Source organism: Bubalus bubalis, chromosome 12, assembly GCF_019923935.1.
Source record: "Bubalus bubalis isolate 160015118507 breed Murrah chromosome 12, NDDB_SH_1, whole genome shotgun sequence".
NCBI lineage: Eukaryota > Metazoa > Chordata > Mammalia > Artiodactyla > Bovidae > Bubalus > Bubalus bubalis.
The window spans coordinates 27,447,847-27,474,496 of NC_059168.1; the positions used below are offsets into that span (position 1 = coordinate 27,447,847).

At 36.9% G+C, this 26,650-nt stretch overlaps 1 protein-coding gene across 2 annotated transcripts in view; it reads right to left on the reverse strand.

The window, feature by feature from the left end:
* SRBD1 (S1 RNA binding domain 1) overlaps positions 1 to 26,650 on the reverse strand; it is a 238,278-nt gene that overhangs the window by 155,969 nt on the left and 55,659 nt on the right. For both annotated transcript variants that reach the window (XM_025260955.2, XM_025260954.2), the window contains exons 12-14: positions 25,035 to 25,192; positions 18,331 to 18,421; positions 15,606 to 15,713 (exon numbers count right to left, since the gene is read on the reverse strand). In XM_025260955.2, coding sequence (XP_025116740.1) covers positions 15,606 to 15,713; positions 18,331 to 18,421; positions 25,035 to 25,192 — 357 coding nt within the window. The remainder of the gene's footprint in view (positions 1 to 15,605; positions 15,714 to 18,330; positions 18,422 to 25,034; positions 25,193 to 26,650) is intronic.

A 26,650-nucleotide genomic window follows, 5' to 3' on the forward strand; every position in this document is an offset into this window, starting at 1 on the left:
ATGCTTGCAAAAAAGATCCTGATGACTTTTTTTTTAGGCAGCTGCACTGCTCCCAATTTCCTATGACTATGATGAATCATGTGAAATTATTAAAGGAACCTAGCTTGTATGCTGAAAAAGATGCTGTTAACTGTGAAGGGGGGACGCATAAGAGGTTGAAGAAAGTTGTGCCATGAAAGGAAAGCCATACATCTTCCAGCTTTCATTCTACCTATTTCCTAATATCCATTTCTCTCCATCCCAAAAGTCACTCTTCCTAATGCCAGGGGTGAGCCATATATGGCTTACAGGAATGGCAGCAAGTTCTGCATTTCCCATATATCAACAAATGGGCAAGATAAACTTCCCCCACCCCATTCCTTAATCACAGATTCAAATGCCGTACAAACTAAATACACTGCTCACTTTCAATATACACTTAGTAAACTATCTCCTTTCAGGAAACCTCTGTAGCTTGTTCTATATTGACAAAAATAGAACATCTGTTTGTCTATCTCAAGTATCTGCTTTCCTTATAAAGAAAAGGCCATTATCAAACACCTCTATGTCAATGGTAGTGCTGGTTTCTTATATTACAGGCAAAATGCTTTAGTACCAGGACCAGGTCTGGACTGAAATTTATTCTCCCACCATAGGAGAATAAAAAGTTAGTTAAGCATGTAAGTGCAAACAAAAGAATTAAACAAAATTAAAGAATATCAAGAGAATATGCTATTTTTAAAGCATTCTAATACTACACAAATACATTTTGCATGTGTGCTCAGTCATGTCCAACTCTTCTGCAACCCCACGGTCTGTAGCCCACCAGGGTCTTCTGTACATGGAATTTTCTAGGCAAGAATACTGGAGTGGGTTGCTATTTTCTTGTCCAACAAATACATTTTAACAGATACTAATTACAAAAAAAGTTTTTATTACAATGGATTTTAAAAGACTTCCACAAGTCAAGTTTATGTTAGTAAGTTGAAAATATGAATCTGAAAACAAGTAAATTTCATTTTATAAGACATTCTGTAACTCCTATTCTTTACTATTCAGATTAAGATGTTGTTGTTTAGTTGCTTAGTCATGTCTGACTCTTTTGTGACCCCAAGGACTGTAGTCTGCCAGGCTCCTCTATCCATGGGATTTTCCATGGCAAGAATACTGGAGTGGGTTGCCACTTCCTTCTCCAGGATGAAAATTAAGATAATTCATGGTAAAGATGATAGGAACAGATCCACAGACAATCCTTGTAATTAGTTTAAAAGCAAAAAGGTTTTAAGTATTTCTTCTTAAGTAGAAGAAACATCCAACAAATATTTGTGAAACAAGGAAGGAATCAGTTTCAAAACTGAGCTATAGGAAGTTCTACCCCATATATTCAGCCTAAAACAGAGACAATAAATAGACTCTAAAACACTGGATTACAGGAAAATAAATATTCCACAATACATATGGCAAGCCTCTTCTGAGTCCTATTTCCTTTGTTCTTAAGACTCAGTTTCCCACATTACTATGCTTAAAAACCTTTTCTCAGATAACTCAGTAAAGAATAAACAGGATGTGAAGTTAAACTAGTTAAAACAATCTCTGAATAAGATACTGACATTGCCTTTCATTCTTGCTTTCACAGAGGTCTGATGAATTCTCTTTGGTCACCTTCTTCAGTCTTCTTATAACCCAGATGAGTACCTTATCACTCGGATCATAAGCACCACACTGGACTAAACACTACCCAACCCAAAGGAAAACACAAAAACAAACCATCTCGGGTGGAGCACGGTTGAAAAAGAATATTTCCTTAACTTCTCATTTACTCTCTTCTCTAGCTAACCATTGCCACCCAGCCACCACCAACTGCCACCATAACACACTCCACCCCCCTCAAGACTTGAAACAACTGCTTTAAATTTCTTTTAGTGCAGCAAGCAATAGCTTGTAAAAGGATGCAAACCAGCTGAAACATTTGACAGACAGTGCTAAATACCAGGGAATTCCTATCAACCATTTTACTTTAAAAGGTACTTTGATGTTGGCTATCTTTCATGTACCTCTTTCATGGCACATTAATAAAGAAAACGGAGCTGAAGTAAATCAAGTCCCTAGGTCACATCTAGAATTACAGCACTGTAGGTACCTGATGAAATACGGATTAATGCTGCATGAGTAGTGAATAAATAAAAGCTCTTCTACCCACCAATCAGGCAAGTTTTACAAGTGCTTCTGAACTTTATTCTGCAACTAGACCTGAGACATCTTTAATCCCCTATGCCCCTGAACCTAATTATCATAATGTGAACCCAAATGTTAGGGTCCCTTCAAAATGCAAGTGCTGTGAAGCAGAAAAGTAATGGGAATTAAGCTGGGTGTAACCTTAGAAATGTACAGATGTGGAGAACTTGAAAGTGGTATTTCAATAAGTTAGGAGAGCATAACACAAAGATTTAGCCATATAAAATACATTAGAATCAAAAGGTGCACCCCTCAAAAAAAAAAAAAAATGATTAAAACACAAGTAAGGTGGATTCAAAAACTACTGTTTACAAATAGCAATTTCTGGTCCCAGAATCTTCAAGTTCTATGTAACCAAATGAAACAGATCTCAACGACAAAGAATTCCAGTACTTTTTTCACCATTTTAATGCAACTGAAATATGAAACAGAGCCATAATATTTCTGCATAACCCAAACAGTTCTAATTAAAAAAATTTAATGTTCCCAAATAATCAACTGAATATATTTTTTCAAGTACTGGTCAAATGTGAGGGACAACAGCAAGCTGTTTAATGCCAAAGAAAAGAAAAACATGAATCAGAATAAGCCAGAGTTGACAATCTCAACGTAAAACTTGTTCCATTAGTAACCTGTTGATAAGGCATTCACACACCTAATTTATTCTAGGAACTATGATCAAAAAGAAGAGTTAAAATTACATAATATAAACACATTTTTTTCATATTCACAATACACTGGTGTTCACTATAACACAGAATTCAGCATAAATCAGGCTCTAATCACAGAGATGGGTTATTTACAGTCCCAAAAGAGCTACATTACAACACTATAATATGGTTGCTAACTTCACCAAATACATATTTTTTGAAAAATCAATGTAATTATTTTGTCTACCTATTTATAAGCATGAGAATCTTAAAAATATTTTTTCTACTCAACCATGTATCGATGACAAGTGTTTATCTGACGTATGCACTTCAAGAAATAACCAAACCATGTATATATAAAATTGGTGAACTCCACTCTGCTTTCAAGATCACAGTAAAACACGAGCATATAAGAATAAAAGACTTTACATACACAAACTAATAAGGGCAGAGAAAAAAATGTAAAACAATTGCTCAAAATAAGGCATTGTTCCTGCCATTTCTAAAGGTTATCAAAAACACTCAACATTCCAAAGTTCATCAATTCTTGCATTAATGTTGAACATATTTAATTTACATTTTTGGTTGTTATAGCAAATACACTTGTCTAAACAGAACATCTGTTTTGGTTATAATACACTGTATCTTTGGCAAGAACCTACAATAAAACTAACAAAAACAATCAAGACTCTTTATTGGATCTGGCAACAAAAGCAGATTTGTAACCAAAAACCTAGAGACATGAAATGACCATCACTGGGCTTGAAGCCAGTTCTAATCTAAGTCAATAAACAAAGATGTGCAAGAGTTAAGGCGAAGAGAGGGAAGCTGGGGTAATTCCTGCAGATACTTAAGTTGGACTTGGGGATACAGAAACACATGGATTACAAACTGCTAAACCATATTTTATTTTGATCAAAAACTGTCAAACTGAATCTGAAACCTAATAGTATTTTAAAACCACACACACAACATAATTATTCATTCCTTATGCCTCCCTTTCCAACATACCTCACTGAAATGGTCTCTCTATACAGGTATATTAAAAAAAAATATTTGGCCATTTCAACATGAACATAAATTATACTGGATGTACAGCAGTTTTATTTTTAAACTTACTCAATGTCACAAACATCCTAGAAAGTAAGCCTTATAAACAACAGTCTAGTGTTTATAATAGTCAAAGAAATGGAGGAAGAAACACCAGTAGGTGAAAGACAACAAAACCCTAGAATATCACAGCACACTTTCTCAAGCCATCACTGTACTCTGTCCATGGGATCTCCCAGGCAAGAATACTGCTATGGGCTGCCATTTCCTTCTCCAGGGGATCTTCCCAACCCAAGGATCGAACCTGTATCTCTTGCATTGGCAGGTGGATTCTTTACCACTGAACCACCAGGGAAGCCTTTCCTGTATCCTATCCTTTTATAGTAAACCAGTTGGGCGATTAAACTGTTTTCCTGAGTTCTTTGAGCCACTCTAGCAAATTAATCAAACCTGAGGAGGGTTTTCAGAGGTTGGGAACTCCAGTCTACAGCTAGTTAGTCAGTCATAAATACAGGTGACAATCTGGGAGTGGGGAGGAGTTCACAGTCGTGTGGGACTGAGCCATTGGCCTATGGAATCTAAGCTATCTCTAGGTAGACAGTATCAGAGCTGAACGGCAGAGCATTGAACTGGTGTCAGAGCACTGCCTGTCATATATAGGGGACTATACATGGGGAATTCCCCCAAACTTTGAAATTCGGCGAAGGAATTCAAAAGAACTCAACCCAGTACACAATACGTATATGCAACTAAAACAAATATTCATGAAATAATACTTAGCCTTACTATATGAAATGACTCTATTTTCTATTGTTTCCTATTTAATTTTTTTTAATGCTGCTAGGACCCACTACTGCCTTCACCTTCCACTAATGGGTTGCAATCTACAATTTGAAAAACATGGCCTTACAGAGCCGTATGACATGGAAAAGATGACAATAATGACACAAGTCTGGATAACACAGATAAACAAGGACATAAATTCATCATGCTTTATTTCAGCCTGGGTGGTTTCCTTAATATATCTCATACATCACACCACACAAATAGAATTCCTATCACTAAAAGACAAGAGTATTTGTTATATCTATCTCTACCAAAAATGTCACTTCTTGTCCCTCTCTATCCACTTACCTTGCTTTTAATTCTCTATATAGAATTTATCACTAACTGACATAGTATATAAACACACACACACACACACACATGCACACACTTGCGCCCTTATCATCTGTTTTCCTCCCTAGAATAAAGGCTTCAAGAAGGCAGGTACCTTGTCTGTCTTGTTCACTGCTCTCACTCCCAGCACATGGTACTGCACCTGCCATACAGTTTGGGTAGGAACATACTTTGCTGATTGCATGAGAGCACCTCAGGTGGAAGGATCCCACTTGCCCCATGTCATGTGATGGGGCTTCACTAGGACCAACATGTGAATATAAGAAAATAGATGCAAGAACAAGCACAGGAGAGAAAAAGAATAAAAAGGGGGAGAGCTGCACTAATCTGCTGATCCCCCTTTTAGAGTAAGCAAGGATGTAAGAGCCAGATAGGTCTGCAGGAGGAAGTGGGAGGTAAGCCTGAAAGAGATCCTGTTTAAGAGGTGTGTGTACACTCAGTCATGTCTGACTCTACGAACCCATGGACAATAGCCTGCCAGGCTCCTCTGTCCATGGGATTTCTCCCAGCAAGGATACTGGAGTGGATTGCCATTTCCTCCTCCAGGGGATCTTCCCTACCCAGGGACTGAACCTGTGTCTCCTGCATCAGCAGGCAGATCCTTTACCACTGTGCCACCTGGCAAACTGCTCTGCCCCAGAGGGCTGAGTAGCAAAGGATATCAGAGAACAGCCAGCCTAAAGCCTGGGTCTAGAGAAGGAGAGTCATAACCAGAGAAGGTATCTGCCAAGTCACAGGGATAGCAGTTCAAGGATCCCATTGGTGAAAATCTCAGAAAACAAAAACAAAAGTTTTTCAAAAACACCCCATAGAACAATGAATCAGCAACAGTAAAGGTGCCACTGAGACGACTCTCTCCTCTAGAGTCTAGTCTAGAAGGGCTAGGCTTCTTTTCCCTATTCTCAACTCTGAGAACTCAGCTTGGAGAAAATTCAGCTAGTGAATTAGAGAGGAAGAGAAAAATAACAAGAAGGGAAAAGGAAGAAAGTTATGTCTCCTGCAAAACCCATTAGTACAGCAGTATTTCCCAGAGTGACATGGAATTTAATTTATCTCAGGTTTGGAGCTTTGATTATTACACTAGAGAAGATATTATGATTGCTAAAATGAGACTACCCTAATGACTAAAAGGAAATGAAGAAGTTGAGATCTCTCCATTATTACAGGCAAGAATGAAAAGAACTACTCTAAACATGATTATGAAGCAAAAGAGAAATTAAAAGTTTTCTTCTTGCACTGTTTTGAGTCTATCTCATTCAATTAATCATCTACATATGATAAATATTTGTTGAATGAATGAATAAATAAAGTAAAATAACTATTAACAGGATAAAATATAATGAAATATTAATATCATTCTCTGAGTGGTGAATTACAAATTATTTTTATTTTCCTTCTTATATTTTCCTGGACTTTTCAAAATTCTTCCGAGCATACTTTTTTAAAAAGGCTAGTAAACTGACAGAACAATATCATGTACATATTTCATAAGCATTCATACCCAGAGGAAAGAAGACAAAGAGCCAAATAGTTCTTAACCTAAAAGCATAAACTGAGGGAATTCCCTGGCAGTCCAGTGCTTAGGGCTCGGCAATTTCTCTGCTGCAAGTGGCAAGGTCAAAAAAAAAGAAGTATAAATTGAGATGATTTTAAATGATCATCTTCTAAATCTCACACCAAATTTTAAATTTAAAGCAGACTAAGGACAGAAAATTAAGTAGTGACCATGTTGCCAGTAATAGTAATAAACTGGTTAGCCACATCAACAGTTTATTGAAAACAAATACAAACACTAGATATAATACATCTTCTTAAATGCATTAGCGAGTTGGCAAAAAAAAAAAACAAAAAAAACCTCTAGCCAAAAAAAAAAAAAAAAAAAAAAAAGGAAGACAAAGAAGAACACAGGAACCTTGATTTCTGAAGCTTGCTTTTACCTGAGGGCATTGCTGAACCAGGTGAATTGTATGGACTCAGAGAGCTTCACAGAATTAGAGAAGAGCTTCACAGAATTCGTCTTCACAGAAGACAAAACCCAGGGTCCACCTGGGTTTTAGATGGTATTAACAAATGATTCCTCCAACAACCCTCCCACATATACATCTGATATCAAAAAGTGTTAAATCTGCAGTATATGGGTCAAAGTATACCCTGTACCCTAACCCCAGGATATTGCAATGACAATGGACTATCTCAGACCTTATCACAGGAGAAATCTCTGATGAGAATATGGAACTATAAGCCATCTCTTTCGTTTGCAGCTGAAATTCACACTCCTGGGTGGCCAGCAAAAAAAAATGAAGCCGAGAATTTAATTTAAATGATCCCAAACTGGTAGTGTCTACAGGAGCCTGACAGAAGGAAATACAAATCCTCTTTGAAGAGACTCACAATCAATCCAGGCCTCAGTGAATTCCCACAGACAAAGTTCCATGAAAATAAGGAGTTTTCAATTAAAAACTAACAGAACAAAAAAAGGAAACAAAGCAGAACCAGCAGTAACAACAGAAGGCAGAAATAGACTTGCAAGGATTTTAGATATTAGAATTATCACAGACTACAAAATAACAATGCTAAGTATAATTAAGGAAATAAAAGATAGGTTTAAAAATATATTTAGGAACAAGTGAAAAACTGTAAGATGATCAAGCAGATTTGAAAAGTTTCTAGATATAAAAAAATAACTGAAATTAAAAATTAAACAGATGGATGTCAAGTCTCTACAAATTACATTATAGAATCAACTCCCAAGCAAAATCCCAGGATGCCCGTTAGCACAAACTGAAAGGCTGATTCTGCAATTTATGTATAAGTGCTGTGGACCTAGAAAAGCCAAACAATTTTGAAAAAGAAGTATGAAATTGAAGGGCCACACCATCTAATTTCATCACTTATTAAGCTATACAAATCAGCACTAGTAGTGTTAAAGATCGGAGAAGGCAATGGCACCCCACTCCAGTATTCTTGCCTGGAAAATCCCATGGACGGAGGAGCCTGGAAGGCTGCAGTCCATGGGGTCGCTGAGGGTCGGACACGACTGAGTGACTTCACTTTCACTTTTCACTTTCATGCACTGGAGAAGGAAATGGCAACCCACTCCAGTGTTCTTGCCTGGAGAATCCCAGGGACAGGGGAGCCTGGTGGGCTGCCGTCTATGGGGTCGCACAGAGTCAGACATGACTGAAGTGACTTAGCAGCAGTGTTAAAGATACAAAGATTAGTGTAAAGACGTATAAGTTAATTAAACAGACAGACTCTAGAAACAGATCCACACATGTATGAGCAGCTGATTTTCAACAAAGATGCCAAAGCAATTCAGTGGGGAAAAGAAAATCTCTCAACAAAAGGTACTGGAATAATCCATAGCCATATAGAAAAAAAGAACTCCTTACCATATATAAAAATTAACTTTAAATGAATCACAGACCTAAGCAAAATTAAAGCTATTTCTAAAACAAAACACACAGGAAAATCACAGTGACCTTAGTTTTTTCAAACATTACTTACATAAGACAAAAGACAAGAACCATACAAAACAAGCTGATAAATCTGGCATCATCAAAACTTAAAATGTTTGCTTTCCCAAAAACCATGTTAAAAAATGAAGAGCGGAGACTGGAAGAAAATGTTTACAAAACATGTACTTATAGGCTCTGAAAATAAAAAAATATAAAATACTCTTAATAATAGGAAGAAAAATAATACAATTTTTTTAAATGGGAAAAAGATCTGGACAGATAATACAACGAAGAAAATACATGGATGACAAATAAGCAAATGAAGATGCTCAACATCATTAATTGCTGGGGAATGTCCATTGAAACCACAATGAAATGTCACTACACATCCACTAGGCTGGCTGAATTTAAAAGACCTCCAGCCAAAGCAAGCAGATTGATAAGGATATGGATAAGCTGGAACTCTGATACACTCCTGGTGGGCATGCAGAACAGTAAAAGCACCTCAGAATACACTGTGGCAGTTTCTTAGGTTAAACTATACCTACCATACCACATAGCCATTCCACTCCTACTTACATTCCCAACATGAATGAAAGCATTTTGTCCACACAAAGACTTGAACAAGAATGTTCATACAGTTTTATCTGTAATAGCCAAATACCAGCAACAATTCAAATGTCCATCAACAAGTAAATGAACAAACTAATTATGATTTAATCATACAATAGAATATTCAGTAACAAAAAGTACTGACAAATATAACATCATGGATGAACCTCAAAATAATTACACTGTATGACTATATACTGTATGATTCCAATTACATACAAGTCTAAACAGTGCAAACTAATCTATAGCTACATAAAGCAAATCAGAGGTTACCTAGGGGAGGGAGGGTTCAGAGAAGGCAGGATGGATTACAAAGGAATATGAGGAAATTTGGGGGGTGGTGGGTATGTTCATTATTTTAATTGTGGTGACAGTTTCATGGGAGAACACATATGTCAAAACCTAGGAAACTGAAAAAAATTAAATATGTGCAGTTTATTATATGTCAATTCTCTCTCAATAAAGCTGAAAAAGTAACAAATAGGACTTCTAGAAGTGAAAAACTACAGCTTCTAGAAATGAAAATTCAATGGATGGGTCTGAAAGCTAAAGAAAAAGCTGGTGAATTGGAGAAAAGATCTGAAGAAAGCAACCAAAAAGCAGCCCAGAGAAATAAGAAATGGAAAATGAAAAGAGAGAAGTTAAAAAGCATGGAGGATAAAATGAGAAGGCTGAGTAGATGTAAACAGAATTTCAGAGGTAGAAGAGAGGGTAAAATGGGGTAATATTTGAAAAGTGATGGCTGAGATTTTGAAGAACCAAAAAATATCACTCTACCTATTCAAGAGGCCCAGGAAATTTTAAGTATTAATAGAACAAACAAAGAAAGCAGTATAGAATGCTACCTAATAGCAAAAAGGAACAATAAAAAATTTGGTATTTTATTTCTTATCAACACATATATACCCTTCTGACTGAGTTGTAAATGATAAATTTGAAAACAGAAATGTCCAGAAGAGCTCTCATTGGAAAAGACCCTGATGCTGGGAAAGACTGAGCACAGGAAGAGAAGGGGGCTACAGAGGACGAGATGATTGGACGGCATCACTGACTCAACGGATGTGAGTTTGAGCAAACTCTGGGAAATGGTGAAGGACAGGGAAACCTGATGTGCTACAGTCCATGGGATTGCAAAGAGTCTGACACAACTGAGCAGCTGAACAACAACAGTCTCCTCAGCTCATTACAAACACCATACTAAATATGCCTACAAATAAACACTTAAATTGTGGTCAGATGTCTGTACTGACAGGCTTAAAACTAAAGATACATCAAATATAGGAAACAATCCAGCTGTCAAATGACAGGAAATGCCAAAAATATGATATAGCTAAACAAGAGATTAAGGGAAGGGAAAGTGACAGATATAAGGAGGGAGGGAAAAAGGAGAAAAATGAGGGAAGGATAAAGTAAAGAGAAAGGGAGGGGGGCGGGGGAAGCAAAGGAGGAAATCAGCTGGCTCTGCTGTTTACAAAACCGCAGAGTTGGCAAACAGAGGCCTGAAGGGAAACTGGCATCCTTCCATATTCAAAACCACCCTGAGGTTATTTCACAGCCTTCTACTTTCTATTTCTGTTATCTAAGCTTATTGAAGTTCTCTCATTAATTTTTGGTTTCTTAGAGAATAAAGCTTCAAAGCAACCATACAAGTAACTGAGAGGATAATGAGGTTTTGTGACTTCAAAACAAAGTCAGAAGACAGAAAGAAAAGTTTCAAGCATGATACAAAACTCGTAAGCCATAAAAAAAAAAGATTAATAAACTGGAGAAAATAAAATATGAAATTCTACATGAAATAAAGCTCAAATTACAAACACAAAGATGGGGAAGTGATTTGCAAGATTTGCAAAACCTGTAACAAACTAATCATTAATATAAAGACAATTTACAAATCTGAACAAGATGAGCAATTATGAACAAAATGAAAACTTTCAAAAGAAAAAAAAATGGACAAAGGACACAAACAAGCCACTCATACATACACAAAAAATACAGAAATAGGAAATGAATATATAAAATTATACTTGACCTCATTAATAATGGTGTGCTGTTCTAAGCACATTATACTACATATATAAACTCATTTAACCTTCATGATAACTCTAAGATGGGTACTTTTATTATTTCATTTTATGCATGATGAAACTGAAATAGACAGATTTATTGGTATGAGAAAATGAAAATATACGAAGTAGGGGAAAGGTTATAACAAATACACAGTGATCAAAGTCATTTGTAAATTGCAGATTTTAGAATAGAACACCTCTTAAGAGAAGGTGTGAATTAACAGCACTAAATTCTGTTTTCCATATTCTACTCCCAGGTTTAAAGGGGTCTCATATAGTGTTCAAAGAAGGCAATGGCACCCCACTCCAGTACTCTTGCCTGGAAAATCCCATGGACGGAGGAGCCTGGTGGGCTGCAGTCCATGGGGTCACTAAGAGTTGGACACGACTGAGCGACTTCACTTTCACTTTTCACTTTCATGCATTGGAGAAGGAAATGGCAACCCACTCCAGTGTTCTTGCCTGGAGAATCCCAGGGACGGGGGAGCCTGGTGGGCTGCTGTCTATGGGGTCGCACGGAGTCGGATACGACTGAGGTGACTTAGCAGCAGTAGCAGCATATAGTGTTAACATTAATATTCAACAATTCAAGTTAGTAAATATTTATTGAGATACATCTATAAGTATAGAAATACACAATGTGAAGGAGGTAGAGACAAATAAAACATGGTACCCTGATTAAAGAAGGTATCAATGTAGGAGAAACCAGATACAATACATAAAAACACAAATGTTTCATAAGAAGCTAGTGATTTCTACATTTCAATAAATTTCCCCATTACTACATAAAAGGAAACATTTTTTTTAACAAAAGGAGAAACAGGAATTAAAAAAGAGAGAGAGAAAATAATCAAGTGTGACATTTTAAAATGAATGGGAACAAATACTCAGATATTAAAAAAATAAAGTGATATCTACTATGGGCCAGAGAATTGATCAAATCATTCTAGCACATACTTAAAACAAATGATACATGTAACACTGTGTAATTCCTTTTCACAAACACTTCCAACTTTAAACATGTGGGACAAACTAAGTTCCAACATGTTATAATCTATAACTTAATCCAGATTTTTTTTTTCCTTGATAACTGAGATTGAAGCTTTGGATGATTTTCTCCATAGAAGGTATAAGTGCCAGAGTTTATTTTAAGAGAAATGACTGAGACAGAAGCTGGATAGATGGGTCAGAATGCATGGGGTTTACAAGTTACAAGATAAATCATGCTGGATGTTAACCTATGGCAGAAAAATCAGGGCAAAAGTTGTTAGAAGAAATAGATAAGAAGGAACGTGCTGGTGGATTGTCAGGAAAAGGTTTTTCAGGATAAATAAGTACCTGAAAGAATTATAGGAATGCCCATTAGATTATCTGTTCAGGAGCATTAAAAATGACTGCCAGAGAAAGCTTGGAAACTTCAACTTAAATGTAGCTTGCAATGTCATTTCAAGGCACTGGATGAGAAAACATGGTTTCTTCATAAAGGTATGTTGAACTGGCAAAAGGATAACAAAATGAAATTGTGAACAGCTGATTTTCCTAAAGCTCACACTGTAAATTCTGGTAATGTATTTGCATCTTTGAGGGTTTCAAAAGCACATAATAAAATACTAGCAAATATATTCCAAAAGTACATTAAAAGAATGATATACCATGACAAAGTTCACATTAGAACTGCAAAGACTGTTCAATTGTAGGAAACCTACTACTTTCAGAATTCAGCATATTGATCAAAAGAGAAAAAAAAAACCTCTTTAGAGAAAATCATGGCAAAATTCTGAAAAAGCATTAATGTTATCTTTTATTTTTGATTTTTTAAGTACAATAGGAATATGTATTTTTAAAACCCTCATAAATAAAGACTATTTCCTTTAAATGATTTTTAAAAATATATACAAAGGCAGTAACATACTTAAGGGAAATACTAGAAGCATTCTAATAAAACTAAAGGAGGGGAAAAAATCCACTATCATTACTACTTAATAGCTTTTCAAAGACACTGCATGATACTATTAAAGAAGAGAAGAAAATAAAAAGGTTTATAACTAGAAAAAGAATTGATAAATTCAATACCTTTTATAAATGATATGATCATATACTCTCTGAAAATCCAAGAAAATGAATTGAAAAACTAATTATAAAGAATGAAAGAATTCTGTACTATGGTTGGGGAACAAAATTAACATCCTTTATAGAGATACAAAGTAATATAGTAAAGCAATTCTTAATACAACACAAAAAGAAATATTAAAGAAAGTTTTAATATTGAATATGGAAATAATTATAAAGAACTGAAAGCAAAAGCATTCCCTATTTCTTTCCATTTTCTGATCTATTTACACATTCATTGCATTTTTAGTAGGCCAGGTATTAAAGCATTCCCCACTTTAATGATGAGGGAAAGAGAAGACCAGAGAGGTGAAGTAAGCCTCCAAACATGCATAACCAGCACATGGTGACAGCAAAAGACAGACCCAGATTTTTCTGGCTCCAAAGCTCACCCTCTTTCTACTACCACACATTGCTGCAAGTTCAAGAAAGGGGAGAATCTCTAAGCAAATTCAGATCAAATCCAACAAGTCTTCAATATTTAATGTCTTTAATAAAGTTCTATTTACAATCACTGTAAATGTATGCGAGATATTTATATCAAATTAATGTGCACAAGTTAAACAGAAATCAGAGAAGTTGTCAGAAAGAAACTGAATTAGCTATGTCAGGTCCTAGTCTTACGTTCTCAAAAGGACTGAGTATATGTGTGCAATTCCCAAAATAGGGAAGATTCACAGTACTTCCTAGACTGACCTAACCAACATGGAGAGGGAATAAAGCTAAGACAGACAATTCAACCTGATTCTATCCTGAATCATGGTCCCATGTCACCTACAGATTGACCCTACCCTTCTAATCCCCTTTGGTTACCCTGAATTTGCTTTTCTAAATCTTGATTATACTCCTGGCATAGAAAAGTGAAAAATGCAGTGAAACAGTCACTCAGTAGGTCCAACTCATAGGGACCCCATAGACTGTAGTCTGCCAGGCTCCTCTGTCTATGGAATTCTCCAGGTAAGAATACTGGAGTGAGTAGCCATTCCCTTCTCCAGGGGATGTTCCCAACCCAGGGATTGAACCCAGGTCTCCTGCACTGCAGGCAGATTCTTTACCATCTGAGCCACGAGGGCAGTCCCTTGGCACAAAGAATATACTACAATACAATTCCACGTACCAAGGAATACTAAACTAAATAAAAGCCCCCATCTTTTGGCCTATCAGAATGGATCCTAGCATTCTTCTTCCTGTACTGGGTTTTGTTTTTGTTTTGTTGATCCTGATCACATACTTTTTAGCTGAATTACATTTTTCAAAAAGCAGTGGGAGATGGCTCCTAACGTGTTTTCCCCTAGATATCATCCATTGTAACTATCTTCTCCCGTAGTATTAAACTCTAGGATTTAGCATTCAACCGTCCTTTGGAAAAGGGAAAGATGGCTATTTGAGGTTTAAAAGGAAAGTGAGGAAACAACAGTGAATGAAAGCAGAATTACTACAGATCCAGGAGCAGAACTACTACAGATCTAGGTCCTGCTAATCCAAAGCTATTTAGAAGTCAACTGTATGCCTTACAAGATGAAAGCGTGTGATGAAGAGACAAACGAGATAGGAACATCAGAAAAGTTATCAATTTTTAATACTTACCTTGGCTCTCAGTTCCAAAGACTAATAATTCATAGACATCAAATTGAAACACATACATTACCATATATAAAATGTAATAGCTAGCCAATGAGAATTTGCTGTATGACATAGGGAGCTTAAATCTGGTGCTCCGTGACAAACTAAAGGGGTGGGATGGGGTAGGAGGTAGGAAGGAGGCTCAAGAGGGATGGGACATAAGTATTTATGGTTGATCTATGTTGACATATGGCAGAAGACAATATAATACTGTAAAGCAATTATCCTTTAATTAAAAATAAATAAAAAAGAAAAAATAAAAATAAAAAAAGAAAAACTTTTGCAGAAGAAGGCTAAGCTATCCACAATCTATAGCTGCTGGGCCTGGACACCATTCTACTTAGTCACTAGTTAGCTACAGCCCTCACACAATGTACAGCCTGAAAAATCCCATGAATCCAAGCCCTAAGTTGCTGCATCTGTAAGCTGTTTCAGGATACTGAAAGTCAACTCGTTTCAGAAACTCAAATTTCTCCAAGAGACAGACACTTTACATTGTCCTGCAAAGCTCTTAAGAATGGGAAGAGGTGATATATGAGGACAAAAAGATATACATCTTAAGAGAAATAAGAATTCATCACTGAAGAACTTCAGAAGTTCCTTTGCCTCTCAAAAAAAAAAAGAAACATTCCTAACATCCTTACCAGTAAACGACATCCAGGGGTGCAAAGTAGTTGTTCATTATCAGGTCAGCAAAGTAAGCTTCTGTTTCCCGGCAGGCAGTTCCATTTCCAATCACCACTGTGCTGCAGCTTGAAGAAGAAACAGAATGAAAAAAAGGATGAGATCAAGGCATGCTTATAAATCAATCAGGAGAAAATGGACAGAATGCACAAACAATATTATATGATGCTCGTATTGTCTCATATATCCAAGCAACCTCTCCACTATCTCACAAGGGCAGTGCAGACTTATATAGAATGAAAGACACTGCCTCTGCACTTGGTATTATAGGAGGTCATGGAGAAATGTTTTATGGTCACACAGTCTCAAAAACAGTCAGCTTTCTCCCCACCTAGAAGTAACCAAATTTAGGCAAGGATAAATGAACAGTTCGGTTCACTCACTCAGTTGTGTCCGACTCTTTGCGTACCCCATAGGCTGCAGCACACCAGGCTTCCCTGTCCATCACTAACTCCCAGAGCTTGCTCAAATTCATGTCCATCGAGCCGGTGATGCCATCCAACCATCTCATCCTCTGTCATCCCCTTCTCCTGCCTTCAATTTTTCTCAGCATCAGCATCTTTTCCAATGAGTCAGTTCCTTGCATCAGGTGGCCAAAATATTGGAACTTCAGCATTAGTACTTCCAATGAATATTCAGGACTGATTTCCCTCAGGATTGACTGGTTGGATCTCCTTGCAGTCCACGGGACCCTCAAGAGTCTTCTCCAACACTGCAGTTCAAAAGCATCAATTCTTCAGCTCTCAACTTTCTTTATGGTCTAATTCTCACATCCATATGTAACTACTGGAAAAACTACAGCTTTGACTCTACAGACCTGTGTTGGCAAAGTAATGTTTCTGCTTTTTAATATGCTGTCTAGATTGGTGACAGCTTTTCTTCCAAGGAGCAAGCGTCTTTTAATTTCACACCTGCAGTTACCATCTGCAGTGATTTCAAAGCCTAAGAAAAATAAAGTCTCTGTTTCCATTGCTTCCCCATCTATTTCCCATGAAGTGATGGGACCAGATGCTATGATCTCAGTTTTTTGAATGTTGAATTTTAAGCCAGCTTTTTTACTCTCCTCTTCGACTTTCATCAAGAGGCTCTTTAGTTCCTCTTCACTTTCAGCCACAAGGGTGGTGTCCTCTGCATATGTGAGGTTATTGATATTTCTCTCAGAAATCTTGATTCCAGCTTGTGCTTCATCCAGCCCGGCATTTCACAAGATGTACTCTACATACAAATTAAATAAGCAGGGTGACAATACACAGCTTTGATGTACTCCTTTCCCAAATTGGAACCAGTCTGTCGTCCACATCTGGTTCTAAACTGTTGCTTCTTGACCTGCATGCAGATTTCTCAGGAGGCAGATCAGGTTGTCTGGTATTCCCATCTCTTTAAGAATTTTCCACAGTTTGTTATGATCCACACAGTCAAAGGTTTTGGCATAGTATTTCTGGAATTCTCTTGCTTTTTCTATGATCCAACGGATGTTGGCAATTTGATCTCTGATTCCTGTGCCTTTTCTAAACCCAGCTTGAACATCTGGAAGTTCTCGGTTCACGTAATGTTGAAGCCTGGCTTGGAGAATTTTGAGCATTACTTGGCCAGCATGTGAGATGAGTGCAATTTGCAGTACTTTGAACATTCTTTTTGGTATTGCCTTTCTTTGGGATTGGAATGAAAACTGACCTTTACCAATGCTGAGTGTGGCCACTGCTGTGTTTTCCAAATTTGCTGGCATATTGAGTGCAGCACTTTCACAGCATCATCTTTTAGGCTTTGGAATAGCTCAGCTGGAATTCCATTATTTCCACTAGTTTTGTTCATGGTGATCCTTCCTAAGGCCCACTTGACTTCACACTCCAGGATGTCTGGCTCTAGGTGAGTGATCATACCATCAGGGTTATCTGAGTCATTAAGATTTTTTTTGTATAGTTATTCTGTGTATTTTTGCCACCTCTTGCTAATATCTTTTGCTTCTGATAGGTCCATAATGTTTCTATCCTTTATTGTGCCCATCTTTGCATAAAATGTAATTGAAATGTAATGTAACTGAATAAGAGAACATTCTAAGCCATAATAAAGAACTATGACTGAATTATGTGGTATGTTTTCAAGTAATTTCTGAAGCTTCCAACTACTGCCAAATCCATTCCTCAGATCTATAAAAAAGAAAGAAAGAGAGGGAGGGAGAGAAGAATGAAGGAAGGGGAGGAGGAAGAAGAGAAAGAGAAAGCCCAAACTGAAGAATTAAATGGTCACTTTTGCTTATATTGGACTTCCCTGGTGGCTCAGACAGTAAAGCATCTGTCTACAATGTGGGAGACCCGGGTTCGAGCCCTGGAGAAGGAAATGGCAATCTACTCCAGTACTATTGCCTGGAAAATCCCACGGACAGATAAGCTTGGTAGGCTACAGTCTGTGGGGTTGCAAAGAGTCAGACACGACTGAGCGACTTCACTTCACTTCACTTTGCTTATATTACCAACTTTGTTTACTGAAGGCTGCAGAAGCAGGCAGCATTCCTCTAGTCTCCAAATAGCAAAGTTCTCCAGCAATTTGCCCCAGCATGGTTTAACATAGCTCCTTTCCTCACACCAAGGCACTTCCCTTAATACGCCCCTCCAAATTAGGAACTTCAAAGGTTATCTCTGACTGGCTGAGCCACTAAAGTACTCAAAAGGTTACTTATTTTCATACTTGAAATTCAGCAAAAGCCTCTTTATTTTCTCTGCCTCTCGGAAGCCTTGTCCACAATGCAGGTATACCACGTCAGTATGAAGTATCTGACCTTAGGAAAAAATAAAAGGAATAAGCAATTTTGTAAGAAATTACAAAACATAAAACACCACTGACTTGATTAAGCAAGTTGAAACTGAAAAGCAAACTGGTTTATCTTTTTTAGAAATGCAGTCTGAATCTTTCTTTATATATATATATATATGTAATTTCTTTTTAAAATGTATTTATTTTTAATTGGAAGATAATTGCTTCACAATATTATGCTGGTTTCTGCCATACATTAACTTGAATCAGCCATAGGTATACATACGTCCCCTCCCTCTTGAACCTTCCCTTCACCTCCCACCCAAACCCACCCCTCTAGGTTGTCCCAGAGCACAAGTTTGAGCTCCCTGCATCATTCAGCAAACTCCCACTGACTACCTGTTTTATATATGGTACATATGATTCCATGCTACTGTCTCAATATTCTTCAATCAGATACCACCATAAGGACTCTGAAATTTTGTTACTTTCAGAGTTACTAGAACTCTATTTTGCTACACTAAATCTTTACTAACTAGATAATATGCCATGATACCTAAAAGATAAATGATTTTTAGTAACACTTAACATCAAAAATAGTAAAAGCTAACATTTACTGAAAATTTATTATATATCAGAGGGTTATAATACTATTCTATTTCTTCCTTTGGGTTATAGTTATGTAAATTTCTTGACCTTGTGTAAATTTTTGAGCTACATATTTGTGAACTATGACCTTTTCTGTACTAAACAATATTTTGGCCAGAAATACATTTTAAAATATGAGGGTAACTACCTAAAGAATAGAAGTGATGAGCTAAATGACCAACTTAGGAAGTTAGGAAAAGGACAGTAAAATAATCTCAAAGAAAGTGTAAGGAAGAAAATGATAAATGTTAAGAAAGCAGAAATAAATGAAACAGAAAAGAAGAAAATTCATATAACAGAGAAGATCAATGAAGTTTAAAATTAAAAATCACCTGTTAAGAAAAATACATAAATTTAGCAATACCAACCAAGAAAAATAAAGATGACATAAACAAATTGTACTAGAAATGAATTTAGAAGATGCAGAGAGATTACTATAAAAACTTTATGTTAATTTAGATTAGAATAAATTCTGGAAAAGTCTTAAAACAGACTGAAAATATATATGTGTATATGCATGTATGTATGTGTACATAAAATCTTAAAAAGAACTATCCTATAAACAATACAAATACAATAAAAGATAAAAGCCATATGAGAGGTCAACAAATGCAGGAAAAAACACTGACAAAATACACTACCCATTTATTAATACTATAAAAATGCATAATATAAAAAAAGAACAACTGGGACAGCAAAATAAAAAACCCATGAATATATTTATAAAAAAAATGTATCCCCACAAAACCCAAAAGATGAGCAGGTGGGAACAATGAACCAACAACCACCAAGGCGGATGTGTATCAGCATTTCTATCACACCAGGCAGAGCAAAACAATGCAGAATCTCATGGGCCTGAGATCGGAAAAAGCCTCAAAATATCAGAAGGTACTTCCCTGGAAATCAAAACTGGTTCATTTCACACCAGGAAGTAAAACTGAAAAAGACTTCTGCATACTCTAATTTATAGGTCAGTATAAACGCAGCACAGTAAGTTCAGAAAGGATTGGAAAACTCTGATCTCTGAACTCTTGAAACTAATCCGTAGGATATTCAAGACAAAATGTCACAGTGAGAAAAAAACTGTTCAGAATCGTATCCACACTGGGCTTCCCTAGTGGCTCAGGTAAAGAATCTGCCTGCAATGCAAGAGACCTGGTTCGATCCCTGGGTTGGGAAGATCCTCTGGAGGAAGGCATAGCAATCCAGTCCAGTATTCTTGCCTGGAGAATCCCCATGGACAAAGGAGCCTGGTGGGCTACAGTCCTTGGGGTCACAAAGAGTGGGACACGACTGAGCACACAGCAAGGACAGTATGGGTGAAAGGGGCAAAAAAGTCAAGATAAAAGGGAAGAAAGCAAATTATAACAAGTATAAGGCTATCTCTCTTTCCAAATAGATAAAAAAGTTTTTCTTCCGAATAATTTGGAAAAAGTAGAAATGACAGTTCTACAGATATGCAGCTACCCTAACCCAGCCTTCCATCCTAAAAGTTGAGGAAAACACATTTTATGTAAAATTAAGAAAAGTATCACAGTCAAATTTCACATAGAATGATTATTTCTCAAATCAGGAAACAAAAATGATTAGAAGGATATCCTTACAGAAAGGTGTGCCCCCAAACAGAGAAAAACTGTAACCTAATATATAAAAACAAACAAACAAAAAGATTATAGAAAATGAGAATAAAATAAATCAGAACTAGAAAATGTCAGAAATAAGATGAAAGACTACAGGAATGAATTAAATGTGAAAGAAAAAGTTATTCCAGAAATGGAAAACTTAAACCAAAAAAAAAAAAAAAGAAAAATATAAATAATCAAAAAAAAAAAAGGTGAAGAAGTTCACCATACAACTATAACTCATTTTTTTTATCAGTATCAAATGGAAATTCAAAACATTAAAAACATAGTACCTTAAATAACTCAATGGATGGATTTAATAGCACATTAGACCTTAACCACTTCAGTGTTCTTGCCTTGAGAACCCCATGAACAGTACGAAAAGGCAAAATGATAGGACACTGAAAGAGAAACTCCTCAGGTCAGTAGGTGCCCAATATGCTACTGGAGATGAGTGGAGAAATAACTCCAGAAAGAATGAAGGGATGGAGCCAAAGCAAAAAGAATACCCAGCTGTGGATGTGACTGGTGATAGAAGCAAGGTCCGATGCTGTAAAGAGCAATATTGCATAGGAACCGGGAATGTCAGGTCCATGAATCAAGGCAAATTGGAAGTGGTCAAACAAGAGATGGCAAGAGTGAATGTCGACATTCTAGGAATCAGCGAACTGAAATGGACTGGAATGGGTGAATTTAACTCAGATGACCATTATATCTACTACTGCGGGCAGGAATCCCTCAGAAGAAATGGAGTGGCCATCAAGGTCAACAAAAGAGTCCGAAATGCAGTACTTGGATGCAATCTCAAAAACAACAGAATGATCTCGGTTCGTTTCCAAGGCAAACCATTCAATATCACAATAATCCAAGTCTATGCCCCAACCAGTAACGCTGAAGAAGCTGAAGTTGAACGGTTCTATGAAGACCTACAAGACCTTTTAGAACTAACACCCAAAAAAGATATCCTTTTCATTATAGGGGACTGGAATGCAAAAGTAGGAAGTCAAGAAACACCTGGAGTAACAGGCAAATTTGGCCTTGGATACGGAATGAAGCAGGTCAAAGACTAATAGAGTTTTGCCAAGAAAATGCACTGATCATAACAAACACCCTCTTCCAACAACACAAGAGAAGACTCTATACATGGACATCACCAGACGGTCAACACTGAAATCAGATTGATTATGTTCTTTGCAGCCAAAGATGGAGAAAGAAGCTCTATACAGTCAGCAGAAAAAAGACCAGGAGCTGACTGTGGCTCAGACCATGAACTCCTTATTGCCAAATTCAGACTTAAATTGAAGAAAGTAGGGAAAACCACTAGACCATTCAGGTAGGACCTAAATCAAATCCCTTATGATTTTACAGTGGAAGTGAGAAATAGATTTAAGGGCCTAGATCTGATAGATAGAGTACCTGATGAACTATGGAATGAGGTTCGTGACATTGTATAGGAGACAGGGATCAAGACCATTCCCATAGAAAATAAATGCAAAAAAGCAAAATGGCTGTCTGGGGAGGCCTTACAAATAGCTGTGAAAAGAAGAGAAGCGAAAAGCAAAGGAGAAAAGGAAAGATATAAACATCTGAATGCAGAGTTCCAAAGAATAGCAAGAAGACATAAGAAAGCCTTCCTCAGCAATCAATGCAAAATAGAAGAAAACAACAGAATGGGAAAGACTAGGGATCTCTTCAAGAAAATCAGAGATACCAAAGGAACATTTCATGCAAAGATGAGTTCGATAAAGGACAGAAATTGTATGGACCTAACAGAAGCAGAAGATATTAAGAAGAGGTGGCAAGAATACACAGAAGAACTGAACAAAAAAGATCTTCACGACCCAGATAATCACGTTGGTGTGATCACTGACCTAGAGCCAGACATCCTGGAATGTGAAGTCAAGTGGGCCTTAGAAAGCATCACTACAAACAAAGTTGGTGGAGGCGATGGAATTCCAGTTGAGCTATTCCAAATCCTGAAAGATGATGCTGTGAAAGTGCTGCACTCAATATGCCAGCAAATTTGGAAAACTCAGCAGTGGCCACAGGACTGGAAAAGGTCAGTTTTCATTCCAATCCCTAAGAAAGGCAATGCCAAAGAATGCTCAAACTACCACACAATTGCACTCATCTCACACGCTAGTAAAGTAATGCTCAAAATTCTCCAAGCCAGGCTTCAGCAATATGTGAACCGTGAACTTCCTGATGTTCAAGCTGGTTTTAGAAAAGGCAGAGGAACCAGAGATCAAATTGCCAACATCTGCTGGATCATGGAAAAAGCAAGCGGGTTTCAGAAAAACATCTATTTCTGCTTTATTGACTATGCCAAAGCCTCTGTGTGGATCACAAGAAACTGTGGAAAATCCTGAAAGAGATGGGAATACCAGACCACCTGATCTGCCTCTTGAGAAATTTGTATGCAGGTCAGGAAGCAACAGTTAGAACTGGACATGGAACAACAGACTGGTTCCAAATAGGAAAAGGAGTACGTCAAGGCTGTATATTGTCACCCTGTTTATTTAACTTATATGCAGAGTACATCATGAGAAACACTGGACTGGAAGAAACACAAACTGGAATCAAGATTGCCGGGAGAAATATCAATAACCTCAGATATGCAGATGACACCAGTCTTATGGCAGAAAGTGAAGAGGAACTCAAAAGCCTCTTGATGAAAGTGAAAGTGGAGAGTGAAAAAGTTGGCTTACAGCTCAACATTCAGAAAACAAAGATCATGGCATCCGGTCCCACCACTTCATGGGAAATAGATGGGGAAACAGTGGAAACAGTGTCAGACTGTATTTTTCTGGGCTCCAAAATCACTACAGATGGTGATTGCAGCCATGAAATTAAAAGACGCTTACTCCTTGGAAGGAAAATTATGACCAACCTAGATAGCATATTCAAAAGCAGAGACATTACTTTGCCAACAAAGGTACGTCTAGTCAAGGCTATGGTTTTTCCTATGGTCACGCATGGATGTGAGAGTTGGACTGTGAAGAAGGCTGAGTGCCGAAGAATTGATGCTTTTGAACTGTGGTGTTGGAGAAGACTCTTGAGAGTCCCTTGGGCTGCAAAGAGATCCAACCAGTCCATTCTGAAGGAGATCGGCCCTGGGATTTCTTTGGAAGGAATGATGCTAAAGCTGAAACTCCAGTACTTTGGCCACCTCATGTGAAGAGTTGACTCATTGGAAAAGACTCTGATGCTGGAAGGGATTGGGGGCAGGAGGAGAAGGGGACGACAGAGGATGAGATGGCTGGATGGCATCACTGACTCGATGGATGTGAGTCTGAGTGAACTCCGGGAGTTGGTGATGGACAGGGAGGCCTGGCGTGCTGTGATTCATGGGGTCGCGAAGAGTCGGACATGACTGAGCAACTGATCTGATCTGATCTAGACATAGCAGAATAAAGGATTAATTATAAAGACAGTCAATGGAAAATAAAAGAACTGGAAATAGAAGAAGAAATTGAATGATCTAAAATACATGTAATTAGAATTCCAGAAAAAAGATCTGAAGTTCTACAAACCGCAAGCACAATTCATGTTCTCCCCTCAAAACAAACAATACACACACAAAGAACTATTAAGTATGTAAGAAAACTTTTGAAAACCAAAAAGAAAAAATTTTATCAGTAGAGGAAAAAATTATTACCTTCAAAGAAACAATAATAAGATTTTTGGCTGACTTCTAAACAGAAACTATAGTAGTCAGAAAAGAAAAAGGACGTCTTTAAATTACTGAAAATAACTGCCAATCTTGAATTCTATACCCAGCAAAATATTTTTCAAATCTGAAGGCAAATCAGAAACTTTCAGTCAAGAAAAAAAAAATTGAGACAATTTTTCACTACCTGATCAACATTAAAAAGTAAAAGGCTAGAGTTTTGGGAAGAAAGAAAACGATCTCAAATGGACACAGTAATGTAGAAAGAAATGAAGATAACAGAAAGGGCAAATAAATGAGTAAACAGGAAAAAAAATTACTGACTGGACAAAACAATAAAAATGACTTGTGGTATTTAAAATATATACAGTATAAAAATGCATCATACATAAATGTATCACAACAAAATATTTTTCAAATATTTTGATGGGGGATAAATAAAGTTATTAATGTCTGAACCCAGTTAATCCTCAATATCTCCATTGTGACCGAGGGAAGGGCATAAAGTAAAAGTTGAGTGTTTAGGTCAACAAACAGGACAAACAGGAAGTATGATTCTGATTCCCATATCCCTTGTTGTGAGTAAACCATCTTCTATTCCTTGAAAATTAAGATTATTTCCACATTCTCATGAAACACATGAAGTGAAATTTATGACCAACGAACTTCTATACCAAAAAAATGAAAGATATGCTTACTAGTTGGAGAAATTACAGCTAATTTGCAACCGTGCTTATAACCGGGATCCACTCCCATCAAGGTACGCCCTGGGACAGGGCTTGTTAAAAGGAGCTGACGAAGATTCCGTCCAAACATCATTACTGACTCCTTCTCTGCATCTGATGTTAGTTTGGCTCTTTAGAAACAGAAAAGGAGAAAAAAAAAGATAAAGTATTCAGTTTTTAGTTCATTCAAATTTTCTTCCAGAGAAAGAACACAATTTATTTTGTACAATTATTCCTCACTAGTGCATTCATTATAACAAAGTAACTTAATAGAAAAAAAAAAAAAAAATCACATACAAAATTGCATTTAGTCTCTTTTTGCTAATTTCAATAATACATGTACCACAAACAATTTTGTGGCATCAAACCTGCAGAGTTTGTCATACTGCCCTTCTTCTCCATCTGCTCTCCCTTATATAAGTAATCTACATGTACACAGATATTTATCTGTGTATATGATAGAGACAGAGTATATCAAAAGATTTGGACATTACATAGAATGTCAAATTGAAGTTTATCAGCTGATTAAAAATATAAACATATGATTAGTGATAAATTATTGAACCCAAGTAGCCTCCTCCATCAATACTTAGTTTTATACCTTTCACCTAAATATCTCTCAATGCCATCTTCTCATTCTATTCCATCCCCTTTGGCATTCTCACAGTGATGTGACATGATCACAGATACTAATACCAGTCCAGAACCATACCTCATATAAATAACTCTCCAATTTTATCCAGAGAAGCTTTTAAAAGTCAAATTTTAAAACTTTTTCTAGGATAAAAACATGTATGTCTGTATTGGACTTAAGGGCTTCCCCAGTGGCTCAGCAGTAAAGAATTCGTCTGCATTGCAGGAGATCCAGGTTATATCCCTGGGTCGAGAAGATCCCCTGGAGGAGGGCAAGGCAACCCACTCCAGTAGTCTCGCCTGGAGAATCCCATGGACAGAGGAGCCTGGCGGGCTACAGTCAATAGCATCGCAAACAATCAGACACGACTGAAGCTGAAGCGACTGAGCACATTGGACTTAAGAGGCATTTGGAAACTAAGTTTTACATCATTCATCTACTTAACAAAAGTTCTTAATGTATTATCTACTGAAATTCAAAAAGAATCTATAAAAAGTATCTCTTCTCTATTAGACAAGGTTAAAAAAAAAAAAGTACATGCCAATGGCCACAAAAACAAAAGCAATTCAGAGCACGGGTCAGTGTTGAGATAGAATTATCTACATATCTAAAGGCATACATAACTAACTAAAGCTAACAAACATTTGTTTTGGGGGCTTAATTCAGTTTCTTAAGGCTTTTCCCCCATTTTGTCTAATATTTCAACATCATTCTCCCTGTATTTAGCCAAGCAACATGCAAATATCATTATAAGTATTTCTAAATCTTCACTTTTTATTTATTGAGTGAGCATCTGCATTCAGTCTTACATAAGGTTCTGTGTTCAGTGTGAGAGATATAAAACTAAAAAAAAAAAAAAAAAAAAAACCCTGTCCTGGAGATCACTGTTTAGTGAAAGAAACAAAAAAATTAAATAGATGAGTACAATATACATGACAGGGATGGCTAAATTAGG